General features: G+C 39.5%; 1 protein-coding gene across 2 annotated transcripts in view; it reads right to left on the bottom strand.

Annotated features, from left to right (window-relative positions):
- The window catches only part of COBLL1 (cordon-bleu WH2 repeat protein like 1), an 81924-nt gene extending 80177 nt beyond the window's left edge, over positions 1-1747 (bottom strand). For both annotated transcript variants that reach the window (XM_084288823.1, XM_084288824.1), the window contains exon 1: positions 1536-1747. In XM_084288823.1, coding sequence (XP_084144949.1) covers positions 1536-1558 — 23 coding nt within the window. In that variant the 5' untranslated portion in view covers positions 1559-1747. The remainder of the gene's footprint in view (positions 1-1535) is intronic.
- Between the last annotated feature and the right edge of the window lie 17706 nt (positions 1748-19453).

Genomic DNA, 19453 nt, shown 5'->3' with positions numbered 1-19453 from the left:
TATCCAGTTTTGTGTTTTGTTTTTTTTTTTCCCTCAAATCTAGTATGAACAAATCACCTTCAGGAAATATTTCAGACTGCCAATAAGAAACTCTTGTAACAAGAGAGGAAGAGTAAGCTGATTTTTCAAAGAACTAAATTATATGGGAACAGCTGATAAAAGGCCTGAAAATATATCTGCAGGGCTAATGAAAATAAGCCTTGTTGCTAGCTACATGTTTTTTCAGAAATGAGATGTGAATGCTGACAGATGCTTGAAGTCACATTAAGGGAACACGCTACTCCTCCTACCTTAAAGGAGCCAGGCTGCAGACAAAATTGCGTACAATCGACAGCTTTATGGCAGGCTGCAGGCCTAGGGAAGCTGTTAGCACACTCAACCCAACGTTGTAGTTGTGACTTTTTGCTTGTTTTCACACTCGAGCCTGCAAGTACAACTGAGGGCTTTCCAGACATACCACTGCAGCCACTTCCTAACCTCCAATCATGCTCCATTATCATACGCTTGGTCCTTTCAGCTGAGCATACATTCCCTACGTTGCAGAAATGTACTAATTATCTATACTGTAATTGTACCTTCTACAGTGGCTAACAAGATAAACTTCACTTCTCTGTGGCTGTGCATAAGCGTGGAGCCGCCACAAGGCCCTAGGCAAACAAGTGCCCCTTCTCTACCAGTCCCCGTATTCGCTTCATCCATCGCTTCAAACTGATCTGATTACTGCGGCTGCTACAGCAAATCACCAACTCCACCTGCTTACCACGTATTCACTTGGTCAGAAATGCAATTACTCAGCTTTTGCAGATAATACACAAGCTTCGGGAACATCCTGGTGTTAAAATACACACTCACCAATTATTTTGTCCCCACTATTTAAAGGTCGGGCTAGCAACCTCGCCGGGGACCTGCGGGGTTGAGCACACAGCTGCGGAGGGCACCCACCATCCGCAGGCACACCGCGGTACCTGCGGCAGCCCCCGCCTGCCTGCAGCCGGGACCCCCAGCCACGTCCTACAAGTTCCATCTCCTGACGGGCTACGGGCGGCTCGCCGCCCCTCGGGCAGGACTAGCGCTGAGGCGCAGACACGCCGAGCTTCACCTGCCCGCTCACCTCAGCCGGCTCCCGAGGCGCCCCCAAGCCACCGCTCCCAAAACTCGAAGCCAGCCCGCGGGCGCCGTCCGGGAGGGGAACGCGCCGAGCCCCGCCGCGAAGCGCCGCCGGCCGGCAGCTCACCTCACCTCACTTCACCTCACTTCACCTCACCGAGGGGCGAGCGCTGGCCCCGCCGGGAGCCCGCTTTCGGTGGCGGCGGCGAGCGGTCGGGTGCCGTCGAGGAAGGCAGGGCCGCGCTCTCCGCCCTCCCCTTCCCGCCGCGCCGGCGGCCGTTTAACGGTCGCTGGGCGGCCGCGAGCACGGCGCTGCCGTCGCCCGGTCCGGGGGCAGAACCCGCGACCGTCCCGTCCCGTCCCGTCCCCTCCTCTCCTTCCGCGGGGCGCCCGCAGCCGGCTCCGGCCCCGGCGGGAGCGGCGCTTACCCTGAGGGCGGCGGGGCGGCCATGCCTGCGGCGGGGTGAGCGGCCGCCGGGCCCCGCCTCACCTGCTCGGGGAGGGCCGGGGAAGGCGGCCCCGCTCTGCCGCCCGCGGCGCCGCCTCGCCCCCGAGCCCAGGCATTCCCCGGCTGCTTCCACAGCGCGCCCGTGGGGCGGCGGCGGCCACGCACACGCGGCTCCGGCTCCGCCGGGGCGGCCGCTCGCCGAACCACACCTTGGGCGGAGAACGGGGCGGGAGGGGGGGGGTGTAATAAAACCTTTTAAAAAAAACTTCTCGGTGAGCAACTTGAAACGCGGAACCTTTCCCGCTCTGGCAGCCGGCGGGGAAACAGAGACTCCCTGTTCCCGGCCCGGCTCCTCCCTCCGCCTGCCCGCACCCACCCGGCCCCGGCGGGCTGACAGCGGCCGCTGTCCCGGGCTGGAATTTTCCTCTCCCCGGGCCCGGCCCTCGGGCTCGTCCCGCGGAGGTTTCCCTGCGGCTGCCCCCGCTCCCCCCGCCGGGCTCTGGCGCTGCCAGGCTGGGGCAGGAGCACGGCGCCGCCTGCCCCCGTCGCGGCCATCAGCTGGCGCTGGGAGCGCTTTGGGCCGGAGCGGCAGCTCGCCCTGTGCAGAGCCGGCTTTCCTGCGGGACGGGCGGCTCCGCTGCGGCCGGGCAGTGAGCGCGGGGCAGGACGTGCAGCTCCGCCGGGTCACCTCCCCGCCGTGCCGCTGTCACACCGTGTGGCCGGGGGATGCACAGCAAAACACAGCTCCGCAGTCGGGAAGTGCTTTGGCACAACAACAAAGCAATCTTTTTTTTTAATTATTATTATTGTTTTTTTTCTTTCCCGTGAGGAAAAACCAGAACGTGGCATTGAAGTATAATTTCCCTTTTTCTCACTAGTTCTAGGATTAAATATCTAGGAAAAGTATTATAACTGGCCATTCTATGCTAATACACGAGCTATCTAGTATATAGCTCATCTAGTAGATACACTGTATCCAGTACAATACAGTATATAGTATACTATATTGCACTTTAATAATGTTTTGCTTCTCGCCGTGTGCCGTTCTCACTTGTACCGTGCTTCTTCAATAAAGCTTTTATTCTGCTTGTTTTCTGCTTCTTCAATAAAGATTAAATGACCTGAAACTGCCTGTTTTGACAGATTATCGAGGTTGTTCGCAGCCTGAATAACCACATGCCATTATCAGGCACGCCCCATTAATCTGGGTAAATTTCAAAACCCAAAAAAGCCCCGATGAGTCAGGTGGACTTTCCATGGCTCAATTTTCAAAGAGTTCAACAAACTGATCTGGCAGAAGAATCTCAAGAGCAATCCTAGGGACGACCTGAATGTAAGTCTGATCTTTTTTCTCCTCTGACCGTCCATCCTTTCTTTTCTGATGCTCCTCAAATTGTTTGGGCACTGTCTAGGTTACCATGAAGGCTGAGAAATATTTCCTTTGTCTGTTCCTGCAGCAAGGGCAGGGTAACTGTATTCAGAGCATAGCCTTCCTGTAAGTATAAAAGAACTTCACGTTTCTAACCTGCTACTTTTCAGGCAAAATCATTAGGTGACTCCATCTTCTAAATGCTAACCAAACTGCCATGTTGCAAAGGTGAGATGATTCAACACTGCAGCGCTGTTTGAACTGAAGACCATCACAGCTGATCATGCTTTAGTTAAAAATGATCACATAGATTTGTGTGATGTTGTTCTAATACACTTTACTGGACGGGTAGGAAACTGTTGTAACATTCCCTTTAAAATCTCATTTGAAAACCACTATATGCTATAGTCTAATTCTTTGGGCAAGCACTAATCCAGAATGAAGATTGCAAACTATTGAGTAGCTCACATGGGCTAACAGCAGAAACTCAGCAATGCCAGGAAGGAACGTGATAATCAACACAAGGGAAAATATCTAAAGAGAGAGACAGACAGACAGACAGCAATGGCAATTTCCAATGGAGGAATGAATTATCTAAAAGAGCAGTTCAGTCAGTGATGCTAATCTCACTTAAGAAGGGAGAGGTTATGCTTATCTTTTTATTCTACCACTTTTCTTAATCAAACCTCAGTTGTCAACTGAGCACGCATGAAATGCTGATCACTAGAAACGCTGCAGGCTCTAAACTTGAGCGCCTGCAGGCCATGTTCTGCAGTGACAATTTTATGATGACTAAACTTTAAATAGTTGGTTTTCTGAGATACTGGAGATACCATATTTCCTAGGGATCTGAGATTTTAAAAACAAAATCTGCACTCCAATGGCACTTCTGTTTTTTACCAACAGAAAATCAGTTCTGTGTTTGTGTTTCAAAAGTCATTGATAGAGTCAAACTATTTTTATTTTCCTGTTTTTGTAAAGTTTACAGCTTTGTCCTGAACTTAAAACATGGCTCATATAAAGCAAATGTAACTCTCATACACTATAAACAGAAGACTAAAACAGGGAGCTATATAATGGAGCTATTAATACGCTCTACATGTCCTCTGTTGAATAACTTAGAGGGGAAAAAAAAATAAAGAGCATTTGAAGAAAAAATCTGTAGCTTTTTCAAGCTAATCTGAGGAGATAACATTGTAGAAGTTAACAAAGAGGCAGGTTATTAATTGTACAGTTGCTATAATGTCATCCTTTGTTTATGGATTGAGGTAAAACAATCGTTTAGCTAGAAGCATTAATCCACGTGACAAGTTGCCACCTACCGTACGCAGTAAATGTACTTGGTGCCATTGTATACTTGAGCATAAATGTTTGCAGATTAATACCCATTTCTGATTACTGTTAGCATAACCTTCAGCTAGAGAGAACTGTTAATTCCAATGGCTATTTGAAGGAGAACCTCTGCCTTTGGTAAGGATGTGAGTTCCAGGCAGCTTACTAAGTACATGTTTTTCATACAAGTTAAATTACTAAAAACAAAGTCCTGTCTGTTCTGAAAAAGCAGTAATATCCCATGGCATTTTTTGTAACAGGCAGTGGTTGTCCTAGATGTCTCCGGGAAAATCTCCACGCCTCCACCCACACAGCAGGATAGTACTGGTGGTTGCTCTCCTCTGTTCAAGAGGTTGCCAGAAATGTGGAGTGCAAACATTTTGGGATGAAAGGTGCAACAGAAATGTAATAGACCATGTAATTTCTCAAACAGGTATGCCCTTTATTGCGTGTAGTGAAAGGTATTAGAGGCATTAAACAGACCACAGGAGTCCTACAAAATTTTCTCTGATGTAAAGCTCTGCTTACAAGGTCTTTCTGATTCAATTTATTCACATATATCAGAATATTAGTGGCATTTTGTGGTTTAAGGATAAAACCTGAATGCCTGCTTGTTGTAGTTGCGTATATAGAAAATCATGCTGTATCATACAGTCATTTTGCATAATATTGTGCAACAAAGGTGTGGAATAGAATATGGAATTGAAGGGTGTTTTCCTTGTTAAACTAATTTTATGATGCATCATTAAAATGAGTTAGAGAGCTGAGCTGTTTTATTCTGCTACTAACCAGATATGATAAAAATCTTTTTTTTTTTTTTCCATTACAGTATAGTGATAAAGCAAGGAATTGTTATATGACTCTTGCTTTTGTTTAAATGAAACGGAGTCTGTATTTTTTTTTTTTTCCTACAGAGCAGGCAATCAGCTAGCATCGCATCCTGTTGAACAGTTGCCTTTTCTGTGTTTGCATTCCAGCATGTGGGCGCGGTTTGGGGAAGCATGCACACACATGCATACAGACACTGAAAGTATTGCTGTAGGCACAGGGACAGGTTTTTGTGCCCATCAAAACTGTGTGCTTAATTAAGGAACACTACACACATCTAACCTATAAATATACAAGAGTATAGTAAGCATTTTGGTAATGTCTTTTTTGTAAGGAGCTCTGAAAGCATTTCTAAATATTATGCTACCCCCATAAAGAAGTTAAAACCATTATATCTAATTCTTATATTAAGCAACCTTGGTGCCCAGAGATTAAACAATTTGCTAAAATTCAGCTAGTTGGCAGAACCGCTGTGAATAACATGATTTTGTATCACTACTAGTTGTATTCTCTACTTTCAACAGCAGATAACCTTAAAAAAATGGATGATGATAATCAAAGGCAGCTGCCTGGGTAGATCTTAAGTTTGTAAGTACATAGAAAATTAGAGAACTGATTTTAAAATGAGTAGCCTTCAAATTTTGCATCAGAGATTTACCAAGTAGTTCACTGATATGTGGATTTCATAAACATGTAAACATAAAGGCATCCTATGCCTTTATTGATGGATTGATATCCAGTTTATGGTATGACTACTAATATTTTTAAAGTGCATAGAATATATAAAAGAATGATTTATTTCCACCTAAACAATAATAAAAAAAAAAGTTTTAAATATTTCAAGTTAGAACCGTCCTATCTACGTGACCAAAGGTAACGTTAAAATTATCCCATGGCTGGGTTTGTATGGGTTCGCTGCTTTCCAGTGGAGCCCAATTACAGTAACTGAAGCGTGACAGACTCTACCAACCTCAACAAGATTACACAAGTAGTATAATTTAGTCTTCATGTTTAATATTATATTTTAGTAATTTATATTTGTCATGTCTGTGCTGGCCACCTACACGTAGACAGATATCACCCCGAGAAGGAAACAAATCACTGTATTCTACATTGCAAGCAATGCATTGTCTGTTTAACACTTTGGCCTGATAGATGAACTTGTCAAAAACTAAGACTGCAAAAATGTACCCCATATACTCTCAAGTATGGGTCTAAGTCATTTTTGCTTTTTTATAGAGAGTTTTCACAATATTTGTCTCTATATATAACTGTAAATGCAGATCCAAGAAAATTTCTTCTTTTATTAATACATTCCAAAATATATTTTGCTCCTAAGTCTTCATTACAGGTATTTACTTTCTTAGAGATGCATTGTCCTTTTGGCACATATTTATGATTAACATGATACCATGATGCATTCCCATGGCTACCATTATGGTTTTACTCTGCTAGTGTTTTATTTTTGCTTTTGGATCAAGGTGAGTATTTTACCATATTACATGTCGTGATTTTTAAGTTATTTTGTTGACTGGTATTTCTGAAAATAACTTATTGAGGTGGAGAAAATTTACACCTGAGTAATATCAGAAAGCTTCAGATGATGTTAAGTATTGAATGATGTAAGTATCACACATGCACTGTCGTATCCTGTTGCAATGTTAATTATTTTTTAAAACAGCTTTGTTTAATATTTTCAAATCACATTAACCAAAAAAGTTGCAATTCACAGATGAGAGTGAATTTAAATGTTAAGCTTACCTAAAGTTTAGAAGAAACTACAAGTTCTCTGAATTGGCATCATACAATAAATTTACAAATTATGGATGTTCATATATAACTAGGAAAGTATGCCATGCAAAAATCCTCAACATTGAAGTCTGTAGAGTCTAAACACTAAGACATATTTACAAAGAAAAACACCTTTGGAAAAGAATACATTCATAATATTTGTTCAAGTAATTAGTAATGCATTAGCTTAAGTCTTATTATATCATAAAACAAAACTACAAGAAACAATCTTTTCCTATGAGAAAAATACACTTAGATTCAAAAAAGATTTCAGAATTTCTTCAACGGAGATTCAGAAAAGACATATGGCATAAATAAGCTGTAAGTAGAGGAGTTATCTTAGGTCCTGAAAGCAAGATACGTTAGCACAGGAGTAGTAGTATGCTGCACAAACTTGTATCCCTCAGTGTTCTAGCCAGCTCCCTCAGATCCAACCTGGTAACTCTACAGGTCTCATGCTTTCTGTCTATCCTCCAACGTATTGCATACATTTTGGCAGAATCCAGTGCCATATGTTTAGACAACTCTGAAGCATGCAGAGGGAGTTAAATACAGAGCTCTCTAGTCATAGTTATGAAATGTATGCTATGACTAGACAAATTAATAAATCAGGAGGAGAGAGGGGAGAGGCCCTCCTCCCCTGAAATGCTAATAGCAGAAGTCCCTCTGCTCTGTGTACAGCAGGACTCACTGCTGGCATGGACCCCCCAGAAGGGCTCCAGAGGACAATCCCTACCATCTCTGTTTTAAATACATGATGATACTGAGATGTTCAGCACAAAGCCAAGACAACTTCAGTTGAACATTGAATTCAGTTTCCATTGAATTCTAGGGACCTGGAAAACTCTTATTTGTCAAAAAAATAAAAAAATAAAAATAAATGCTCACCCCTCCTTCAGATGGTTGCAGTTTCGAGAACACCATGTTGCATTAAGTTCTACTGAAGTCATGCTGTAGGCACATACGCTGATTTTGATCTAACCATTATTAGTGTTCTAAACTTTCAGAAAGCTGTTTGTTTGTTTTTCCAATAAATGTTTGAATAAAAGTCAAGAGCAAAAACTTACACAAAGGTTTTAGTTAGAGTACCTGGCAGAGTTTACCAAGTGTGAAAATTCTCATAGCCCTTTCAAAGACATTTTCCAGGCATATCACTTATCACTATGATTATAAGAAGCAAGAATGAACATGGACGGGAACTCAAGGCTGAGTACTGCTAAATTTGGCTTAATGTTTAGTATTTACCTCATAAGAGGGAGCTGAAATATTGTCTACAGAAATTCTTTGAGGTTTTCAGCTGAAAATTATTACTGATCCAAGACCAAGAATTTGCATAAATAATTTCAAGTCATTTCAGCTTCCAAGCTATTTTGACTCTTTCTTTTCTGCTGCTTGCCAGTGTCTTCTTACAGAAGTACCTTATTAGTGAGCATCCATGTATAGTCAATGCAGCTTGAGCAGGCATGTTGAGGACAATTTGAAACCAGCAGCTGTGTGAAGCTCAGCAGGGGCTAAGAACTCATTTTTGGACCCAGGTTTCCTGGAGAATGTTGAAGCAAAATCCTGTATCTCTTTGGCTACCTTAGCAGTAGTGCACAGGACAGGAGAGTTCAAGGGTAGCTCAAGTATATTATCTAGTATGTATGCACCAGTATGTATGCCAAATAAACACCATAAAGATGGTAATTAAACAGCCAAGTACTCTCACATAAAAACAGTAAGTCCGTGGTGATGTGCACTGAGCTATCTAACTTTTGTGTATGTTGCATAAAAATATAACTTGAATGCATACATATTTGCTGTTGGTTCATAAAAGTGCAGCACTTGATAAAATTTAGCATTTTGAAATGCTTCTAATGTGAGCAGTCAAGTTGTAGTTAAGTTTAATCCATATAAGAAATGTATGGAGAATTTACTAGCACTAGTTTTCCTGTTTTTTTTTTGATGTGTTACGTCCATACACCATGGAAATCCAAGTCACCATTAATTCATTCTTCTCTCCTTCCAAATTGCTATCATGTAGTTACTGCTTTCTACCCACTCAATATGGCACAGCCTGGAAAGTTCTGTTCATACCTTGAAACAGTCAAGAGTTAAAAAAGACTAAACAATGTTTGGTTTTGTTCTGCATACTGTGGCATAAAAACAAATCTAAAAAGGCACAGAATTCTCACATGCTAATTGCTATGTTCACCTGTAGCAGTTTATATTGCCTTTTACTGTACATTAACATCTATTAAGTCATCCTAGTTAAGTACTGTGTACTCATCAGAGATAAACGTTGCAAGAAATTGTCCAGATATTTTCATTAAAAATAAAGTAAAATTTTGAAAAGGGAACAAGCTAGGCTAGAGCTTGGAATGCTCCACACAGAACCAACAAACAGAAATGCCCTTAGCTCAGCTGATTTGACTTGGGCATCAGACCAGATTTAGAAGTCTGTGCAATGTTTTTTGCATAGCAGTACAATTGCACAATTAAAAGATCTGAAGATTCAGCTTTTAAATAGCTCTTTAAAGGTAGAATTATTTTTAACCTTTTCCTTTAGAACAACAACAAAAAAAAAACAGAAAAAAAAAAAAAAAAAAAAAAAAAACAGAACAAAGATTTTGAATGCATCAGTCAGCCCCAGTCCATGACAAATGGACAGCTCCCATGTGTCACTTGTTTCTGTCAGGAGATGTGAAATTCCCACCGTCATTGTATACCGAAGCCTCGGGCCACTCAGTTGCTATAGTAGTATAATAGCTATTTCTGACTTTGTGGAATAGGGCCAATGTTTTTCCCAGGAAAAAGGGATAGAAACTGAAAAGAGTACCATTTTTATCTTCCCTATCTCTTCCTGGAGAAGACTGGACAAGTTGATGGAGGAGAAATCCATTAAGAGTTATTAAACACAAAGCTCCCTCCCTGGCTTAGGAAGTTCCTGAACTACAGATCGCTGTATGATAGGAGTTAAATATGCTTTCCTTCATTTACAGTATTTCCTCAACATCCATTTTTGGACATTGCTTGAGACAGGATACCAGGCTAGATAAGACCTTTGGTCTGACAGAGCAAGACCATTCTTAGATTCTGAGGTTCTTTAGTTATATTTGGATGTCTGACTTTAAAAGAGAAAGGACTCATTTTTAATAAAAGTAAAGGCGTATTATACATGTCTGTGGTTTCTTTGAACCTGCTATAATTATTATTTCAAGATTTTGCCTTCAGTCTTATTTTTTCATTGTAACGCACCACACCTTTCATGCATCAGGCATTCAATGAGCTGGCAAAGGCAGTTTGGTGGTGTTACAAGGCAAATTACAGCTCTGCTGAATGGCTTGCTTGAGTACTGATTTTAGAAGCTCAATGTGAAGTGGCCATGCCAAACGGCTTTATTAACAGCTCTAAGGCCAGTGTGTGTGAAACTGTTGGCGTAGGTAAAAGGAGGTGTTTTCTCTCTCCCTAGCAGGAACAGTAAATGCTTACTCACCTGGCTGGACCTTAAAATCCAGGCCATTACAGTCAGGTACAAGTTCTTTGGCTTCCTTCCAGGCTAAGATTCACAAAGATACACACGCATACACTAATTAAAAGCATCAGAGTCTATTTAGGCCAAGCAGTTAAAGAGAAATATTGAAACAGCATGGAGCTGCCCAGATGCAGAAGCAGGAGGAAATTGGAAAATACAGTTACCCTAAACGTTTTGTACTTCTTTGGTTTTGCTGCTTCTGAAACTGCATTTGAGAAATGAGCAGCTGTAGACTCTGGTCAGCCTGGTATCAATTTGGGTTAAGGTACACAAACATTTTTCAAGTGAACTAACTCTTCTCTCTTGACTTTACAGACAGAAACCTGCGGCATAACCTGTTTTAAGAAATTCAAGATGCACTTTAGAAAATCATTGGCTGAAGGTCAGAAAATTTTAGAAACATTTAAAGTGAATGAAAAAGGACAGGGAGATAAAGCTGCACAGGAGCTAAGGAGATAGAATCCTGTGAATGCAGAAGGAAATTGTTTTAAAAGGTAGATTGTGATTATCACCATTGAAAGGAAATGTTATATTTTTTAGTATAAAATATGAAGACTGAGATGAGAGGGAGAGATCCAAGAGATAAAAGTGTCCAGCAAGGCTAGATGACATGGTTAACTCTTTCCGAATGTACAGGAAGTTTCATGGCAAGTTAAAATAATGGTTTGGGGCTGGAAAAATGGTTAACCTTGCATAGAGGGTTTAAGCCCCAAGTTGCTCAGTTCTCTCTAGATCAGATTGACTATTAAACTAGATATATAACTATTTGTCATCATTTCTAGCAAATAAACTATTTATAAAAAAACAAAAACTTTTTCAAGTCACCTTTATCAATTCACATGCTCCTGATTAAAAACATGCAGAATGCACTAAAAAATGCAATGTGAATTTTGCAACTATTTCATTCTTAGCCAAGAGTCAGAGAGTTTAATGTGCATGCTGATACTTTCCAAGGTGTGCACACCCACGACTTTGATCAACTGTCTGAGTCAGGAGATCAGATTTGTTAGTGTCTTACTGTATGGAGAGAACAGAAGCAAAATGATATTGCTTCATCAAGCAGCTATCATTCTGATGTAAACCTGAGGTAGTGAATCTGAATTTAGGTCCTTTGAACTGAAATAGCAGAGGCAGCTAAATTTCTAATTACCGAGACTACTTTATTTTTTGGTTGGAGTTACTGAATGTATAATTAAATTATTTTTGTCCATGTCTTTCAATAAAATATGTTTAGCCCTTCATTATGAAAATTATATCTGTTACAGAATACATTTGTAGCTGACAAAAAGTAAATGGTAGTTTAAAGACTTAAACCACTGATAATTAACCTGAATAACTGAATGTTTATTCAGTTAATATGATGCTTATGAATTGCAAATGAGACTTAACAATATGTTCTGTTGAAAACGAAGCAAACAATAAAAGTGAATGTGATGTATTCTAAGAGTCAAGGAGTCACAAAAACTTGTGTTGTTTCTCCAGTAAAACTTAACAGAATTTACAGAGGAAAGTGGAATAATATTTCTTAAATCCTTCAGTGCAACACAGGTTTTGTGTTTATCCTGCAAACCTGCCTTTCCAGAGATCTCTCCAGGTTGCACCAGGTTCCAGAGTATCACACATTGCAAAATGCCATAGCAGACAGCAATCTGATTAGAACTGTAGCATTTCATTTGGAAACAGCCTACTTCAGTTACAGATTAACAGAAAGGATTTAATTTATTGAAGGAGAAAATTAGTGTTTGGCAAAAGCAAGGTATGAAAAAAAGGCATGCTTTAAATTACAGTAAAATCTTAGAACCTTATTGTAGTGTATGTTCTAGTTTTTGCATACAGTTTATTTTTACATGAGAAGTCTCATCAAGACCAAAAACAAACAAACAAACAACAACTTTCCACCATTTCACCTTGTCCAAAGAAAAAACACAGTGATTTTACTGATTTGTAAAAGTCATTTCAACATCTGTTCAGCCCAGCCTCAATATAACATATCAAGCATGACAAAAAAAAACAAACAATAACAAAAAAAAAAGGACCTATTGGGAACAGTGGGATTATAATCTAACCTATTAAATTTAATAAAATTAATTGTCACCATGTAACTGGGGGTAAAAGAAGGGGGTGGTAATGTCTTTTCCCACTTGTTAGAAATTAGACTCCTTGTCTGCTTCAGGATCTACCTCAACAGCTTGAATAGTACTTGTGTTTAATCTGAAGCAAGTAAAACAGAAAAGAGGAATAATAAGATGGTTTGAATCCCCTGCCAAATCTAAAACAAGCAGCAAGTTCCAACACCTCCTATCCACCCTATCTCTACCCAGGGGCATACAAAAGTCAGGTAACTATTGCAACTTATCTCTGTAGCAACATCTAACCTGGCAGATTTATGCCAAATTTTTTTTTGCATTCCCATGCATAGATACATGTAATAATCATCATGAGCCTAATTACTGCAATAGCGCAGAGCCCATTGTAAGGCAGGGGGAAGCTACAGAAAGATCTCTGTCAGCCAGTAAGAAAACTTTCCTGAATTTCTTGCACCTGGCAATCATTGTAACCCTACTCACTTTTCAAATTGTTAAGGCTCAAACTATTTTACTGTAAGTGTGAATAAGCAGAAAGGCCTCTGTATATAAAATATGATTGAGAGCAGCAAGTCTTAGCACACCATCTGCAGTGATTGCACTCAAATATTTATTATGTAAGTTCCACTAAGGAATAATCAATAAGCTTTGTCAGAAAGCTGATGAGAGTTCAGAGGAGAAAGCTGTGTGTCAAGCAGCTCGTGACAGTATAAAGAGACTACAGAAATATATGCATCCAAGGGGAGAGCTGTCAGGCACTTAGAAGTTGGAACACAGCATTCAGTCACTCTCGGTTTCATGAATATGTGCTGGATTATTACATGAAAGGAAACTGAGCCTTTAGGAGAGGAATTATTCAGAGCTATAACCCCACTTTGCAGCTCTGGTGATAGCATGTTCTGCAATGCAGGTGCAGCTGCTGCCAACGATGACTTTCTTGACAAGCACCTTATCTTCATCCTAGTACCCTGGATTCTCACTGATATACTTCACAGTCACTTTAACTTAATGAAAAGCAACTTCCTTAGAACACTGTTTTATGGCTTGTAATACGGGTGAATGCCCAAAGGTATTTGGATTAAAAAACAAAACAAAACAAAAAAAAACAAAAAAAAAACAAAACAAAAAAAAAAAACAACTTCTCTTTCCTGTTTCGTAAAGTTCCATTTTCAACTATTCTAGACTGCTAATTTTCTAACACTGATCTCTACCCCTGGCACCTCACAAAGAGGATCTTAAGTGTTCTGTGATTCAGCTGTCTCTTGTGCAGACTAACACTGCACTGCCAGTGTTTGTTCAACAGTTGCCATTGTGTGATACAATGGGACTGGATTACCATTTATCAGACCCGTTCTTCCAGCTAGCCTACATTCCTTGCCTTCTCCACTTCCAGGATGGGGAGATCCTTCCTGATCCTCCTAAAAGGGCATGCTCTTTCTTCAAGAAAACAAAAACAATCACTTTGACAAATCTAAAACAAATGTTTTGAAGAATATTTAGATTAACAGTCCTGATATATTGATCTATTTCCTCTAAAGCTTCTTGGTTCCTAGAAGATAAAACATATTTCTACACTCTAGCTGATGTCAATTCCAAAGTTTTCCTATTTGCAACTTCTGTTCTCTGCATGTTCAGTGCAAGCTCTGTACAGTAGTTTTATCAAAAAGGAATTTAATAATTTAGCACAGTGCACTATCTAAATTACTGGAAAAATATTAAAGGGCAAAGAGTTTGAAATTAATAACAACAATACTATCTTCCTAAAACTTTCCAACTAAAATGACAAATTAGTTGAACAAGCTAAATGACATTTTTCCTTTAAAAATTTCTGACCATCTCTTGCAACTCCTCATAAGCACATTTTTCAGCTGTTCATATGCAACTATCTACGGGTTCTCAGAGTCTTTACAGAAGGCAGGTAAACTCGGTTAACTCAGAACTATCACAAAGCTCCTGAATACGTTCACCTTTAACTGAAATAACCATAAATAATGCTTTGAATTTACTGTCATCTGGAGAGGAATCATGTACTGAACAGTATGAATGCCCTCTACAGGCAGAACAAAAAACCTCTATAATTCTGAGATTTATTTCAGTTTGTCTATTTATTAAGTAGGAACCAAACAAATAAGTCTGTATTGGTCCTTATTAGTTTATACTAGCGTTGTCTGAAAATTGTAAATGATACAGTGGCATCTAGTATTATTGTTGATACAAATTTCATTATCTATCACAGACTCTTCCAGTCATAAGGCAGGCTGTATCTATACTGCTGAATTATATAGAAATGTGGAGCAAGACTGAATCCTTCACCTTTGTTCATCAACACTGCTTAATGCTCCTGGCATGGTTTGACTGTGTTAATCTGCATGTTTTCACATACGATGAGTGTCTACCAGTCCTATGGGCTGCTGCACAGCCTTCATATCATTTTAAATATTTTGAGATGAAAATCTCAAACACACAAATTATACCTAGAAACATGACAGTACCATATTTTGTCCAGCGGACATAAAGAGCCAAAAGGTACATATTGTGGATGTAACCAGTCCTGTGCTATTTGGCCTCTGATCCAAGGTCCAGATCCTGCTCTCTGAAGTCCCAGTAACTCACCACAAGAGGCAGTTTTTGTGGGTAGTTAATACTGCAATTTCCTGAAGGGACAATTTAGTGTAGGGGATGCTGTATATTATGTTGCCCATGACCATCAGGTGAAAATAGCTTCCTGTTGAAGAAGCATCCTATCAAAACAGATGCTAAGCCATCTTAGGATACAGGCTTATATAGGCCAGCACCGAACCTGCTGCTGTCTCTGTCCACCATACATGACCAAAGGTTTCAGAGTCTGCCAGAGTGGTCTCTTACTGTCCGCAGAAAAATAGCAGTCAGCAATACAGTGTTCCTGAACTCTGCGACATTCAGCCCCATGAGATACAACTCAGCATATCCGTGCTGGTTTTCCAACTGGCCCAGTCTACTGCGGATGAGATCAACAAAAACAAATATATGCACACAGTTTCAGGGAAGAATGATCTCACCCCTAGCCAAAGCTGTATGCAGATAAAGCTGTTTGATGGCTCTTATGCATTCAAAGCAGGAAACAAGACTTTTAAACAGTCTTTACTGGAACAAGGCAACTGACAGATACTATATGGAGTACGGTAAACATCATATGCAACAAGAGTAACAAGGCAACAAAAGTTCAAAAATCAGTAACAAGAAAGTGTGGCAGCATGACAAAGAAAAATCTATGGCCTTGCTTAACTTTAACAGTCACCATCATCCTTGTTATTTCCATAGGAGCTTCTGAACTTTTCCCTAAAAACATGCCCAGAACATCTTCCATGGGAGTAGACACACTCTAACAAATGGCCTTGACTTCAAGCTGCAGATAAGCTACAGTTCTAATGTCATATGCAGTACAGAAAGTAGCTATTGCTGCATTCACAGAATCTAGTTTTGTAGATAGATAACTTGCTTTATTTTCCCTTAACTCTGCCATGGAGCTCCAGGTAATGCATGCAGTCCACAAAATCAATACACCCTATTACAATGCTTGCCTGCTCACTAAAACATGAACAAACAGCTTCATTCCTATACTTCAGACGTGTTCTACATTTAGGAGCCGAAACTGCCAGCAGAATAAGAACTGAGGAGCAGAAAATTGTTTGATCAGTTTTGAGTTCAAAGAGATGTCACAGTATACACAGCTTCCAAACTGGATTATTGTGACACTGACAGTTTCAGAAATACCCTTCTTTTTCTGTTCACATGTACAGCATAACTGGAAGTCAGTCAGTTTCTATATATGTGATTTTGGACTTGCCTGACATTCTCGGTCTATCAAAGATCTTATGCCATATTTAAGTTCCCTTAAAAATCACATTGTATGTGTGCTTAAGCAGTTTTGAATCGAATCCCAATGTATATTTTGTAAACTGTTTGATTGTTTTCTGGAAATGCAGCAACCTCAGCAATGAATGCTGCTGGTGTGCCAAGCACTGAGAGTTACAGAACAATTACAAGAGCTATGAAAATTTGATCCTATACTAATACCTCTCCTTTTACATGCAACCTAAAAGAGGGCAGATAAATCTTTAGTATTTTCCCTTCTGCATCTGTTGAAAAACAAAGAAAGTTCACTTTTAACAACAAGTCTACTACAATGGGCTTAGCAGCAGGAGATGAAGACTGGTAGCTGTTTTATTTATATGCTGTGTAAATGATCTATTTTACAAGTTTTTCCTGTTTCTAAATTGCTGTTCCTACTTTCCAAAGAATATCTGTGTGCAAACACATACCACTTTTGCTTCCTAAACTCCTCTGTAGTGCATATTCTACTTCTGTTTTCCTATCATTTATATAAGCCAGAAGATATTTCTTGACATATAATTCACAAGTAATGTAAATTGTGAATTCTGCATTTATCTCCATTGATATGCAAGCTAGCACTGTATACATCCCTATTCTACCAAAGGCCAGGTAAATTCATCCTTCCTTCACAAAATGCCAGCACTAGTATACCATTTGTCACGTTTTTGATTCCTTGTCAAATATCTCTTCTTTCCAGTACAGCTACCTAAAAGCAGTTACTACCAATGTTAAACTTTTACAAGACAGCTTCATTAATGTGCCAATACATTTAATTAAAAACAGACTAAACAGCCTGGGTGGGGTTTAACAAAACTCCCAAGCTAGGTTCCTTTTCACACCCTGTAGCATAAACTGAAGTGGGTATTTATCAGGGTGCCTGTGAGTGAAATATGCAAGAAAGCAGGGACTGCAAAGCTGCCAACTTTCAAAGTACCTGGCCATATCATTCACAGCACCTTGAATATAGCACATCAACAGGTTGTCACAGCCTTAGACTGGGAGTTAACAGGATGGCTGAGCGTGTTAAGTTTGCTGTAACGCTATTTTAGCACAGGCCAATGCTTTGTTTGTGAATATGAAATAAGCACTGATTTTTCTGATTTGGAGAATGTTTTATGGTTAATATTTTGTGTATAGTACTCCCAGAGCTCCTCAAATTAATGATATTTCTTTGCATCTTAACTGCCCATCTTCCCCCCCCTTCTCCTCCCTCCCCCCCCCCCAAAAAAAAAAAAAAAATTCTGCAGGCTTCCAAAATCCTCCAAAAATCATTACAGTTATTTTACAGTCTACAAGGTAAACCATCTTAGTTTTATTAGAAAGAAAAGATTCTTAAGATAAAATTGTTAATATGTGAACTAAAATTAAGTGATCTAATTAGATAAATAATTAAATTAAAACCAATAATTATTGTTAGAAGTAAAACCAGAAAGAATTCAGAAAGTGTTTTCTGGGAAGGCTTGGATATTCTGTTCACATCTCTATTCACTTTCCCATTTAATTAAGTTCTGTAAAGAACAAAAAAGAATAATAAATTGAAATTGTCTTCACAACTCTGTTATGCTGTGATTAATTTTTGAGCACCATCTGCTGGTCTGTTTCTGAAACAACTACTAGATTTCCCAACTGCTAGTAGCACCTAGGTAAATATCCAGTGTGTATTAATTCATCATTTATTTTGCTAAATTTATTAGAAGTTCCTATGAGTAATGCATTATGATTATACTGGAGAAAACAACAGAATTCATCTAATAGTGGAAGGTTTCAGAGGAGATGTGTCGGAAAGGTTAAAACAGCTGCTCCCCACACAGATTGAGATAAGACTGTCACAATGATGTTTTAAGCTGAAAAGGTTTCCTAAACACATCGAAAATGAAAGCAACTTGGCCAGTGTTTTCATCTTCATGTACCATATGTCATCCCTACTACAACTCTTGTCAGCAAGGAAAGACATATCACTGCCATCTTTTATTTCTTGCAGATTCTCAGATATTGCCAGAAAGAGTTGCAGAGAAATCTACAAAGACAGAACTTCAGCCCCAAATGTATCATTATGACTTCCTACTCACCCCTTGCTCCTATCAAGGAAAGGATACAGTACAATCTGTCTTTCTCCCAGCTCAATTCCGTAAGAAGAAAGCCTGATATTTCCTCCAGAACAAGATGACATGTTAGAAGCCTAGATTCTGACAGGGTTAGCAAGTCTGTGGCCTTCTCTTCTCCATCTCCTCAGATGACTAAATATTTTCTTAATTTTACACTTTAAATGTTTTGTAAAAGCTGCACTCACTGTCTGGTAAAGATTATAAGTTATGTGCAGCTTGAGTCATCCTGTAAGAAGTCAACTTTAGAAGAGAGAATTTGAACCTTACCGCTTCTTTCCCACTCTTTTAACAAACATAATAAATATCTCACATGTGCATAATGAGCCAAAATATTTTAAAAGTATCAATTTAAATAAACATTAATTTAACTACCAAACTGAAGGTACAGCCTTCAAGGCATAGATAAAAAATGGTCTATTAACATGCTTAGAATGACTGAATTGTCACAAATACCAATTGAATTATTTATTCATATACCAAAATTTCTTTGTCTACTGTCCACAATATTGTACTCAATGAGGGTATACTCTACATATGTTTTAATATTTTACAGTAAATTTGTCGGAATAAAATCTTGATTCCTACACTATTCCAACACTTAAACATGTGCTTACTTTGTTCATGTAAATTGGACTGCTTCTGCATTTTTAGTTGACTATGTATGCTCAGAATTGATACTCTGGAGCTCTGCAGAGGCTCACAAAAATTTAAGCCTAAGTAAAAGAGCACACAGAAGGCTACTGTTCATGAATATTTTAGAACTGAAACATGCTTAATACTTCAACAAACATTAACACTTCATAGAGGAGAAAAAAAAATCAGGTTGCTAGTCTGGATCAAAATGAATTCTTAATACTTATCAGTAATTTGTGGGAGTCCCAAGAGCATTGATACAGAGTTTCATTTATAAGATTACTGATAGTAGAGTTAGTCCAGAAGTGAAGATCCTGGAATAACATAAACAGAAATGCTTCTGCAATTCCTTTAACATTCCACCGAAGA

This window comes from Netta rufina (genome assembly GCF_964035555.1).
Source record: "Netta rufina genome assembly, chromosome: 6".
NCBI lineage: Eukaryota > Metazoa > Chordata > Aves > Anseriformes > Anatidae > Netta > Netta rufina.
Note: the sequence above shows the minus strand (reverse complement) of the source record. Positions and strands in the feature narration are given on the sequence as shown.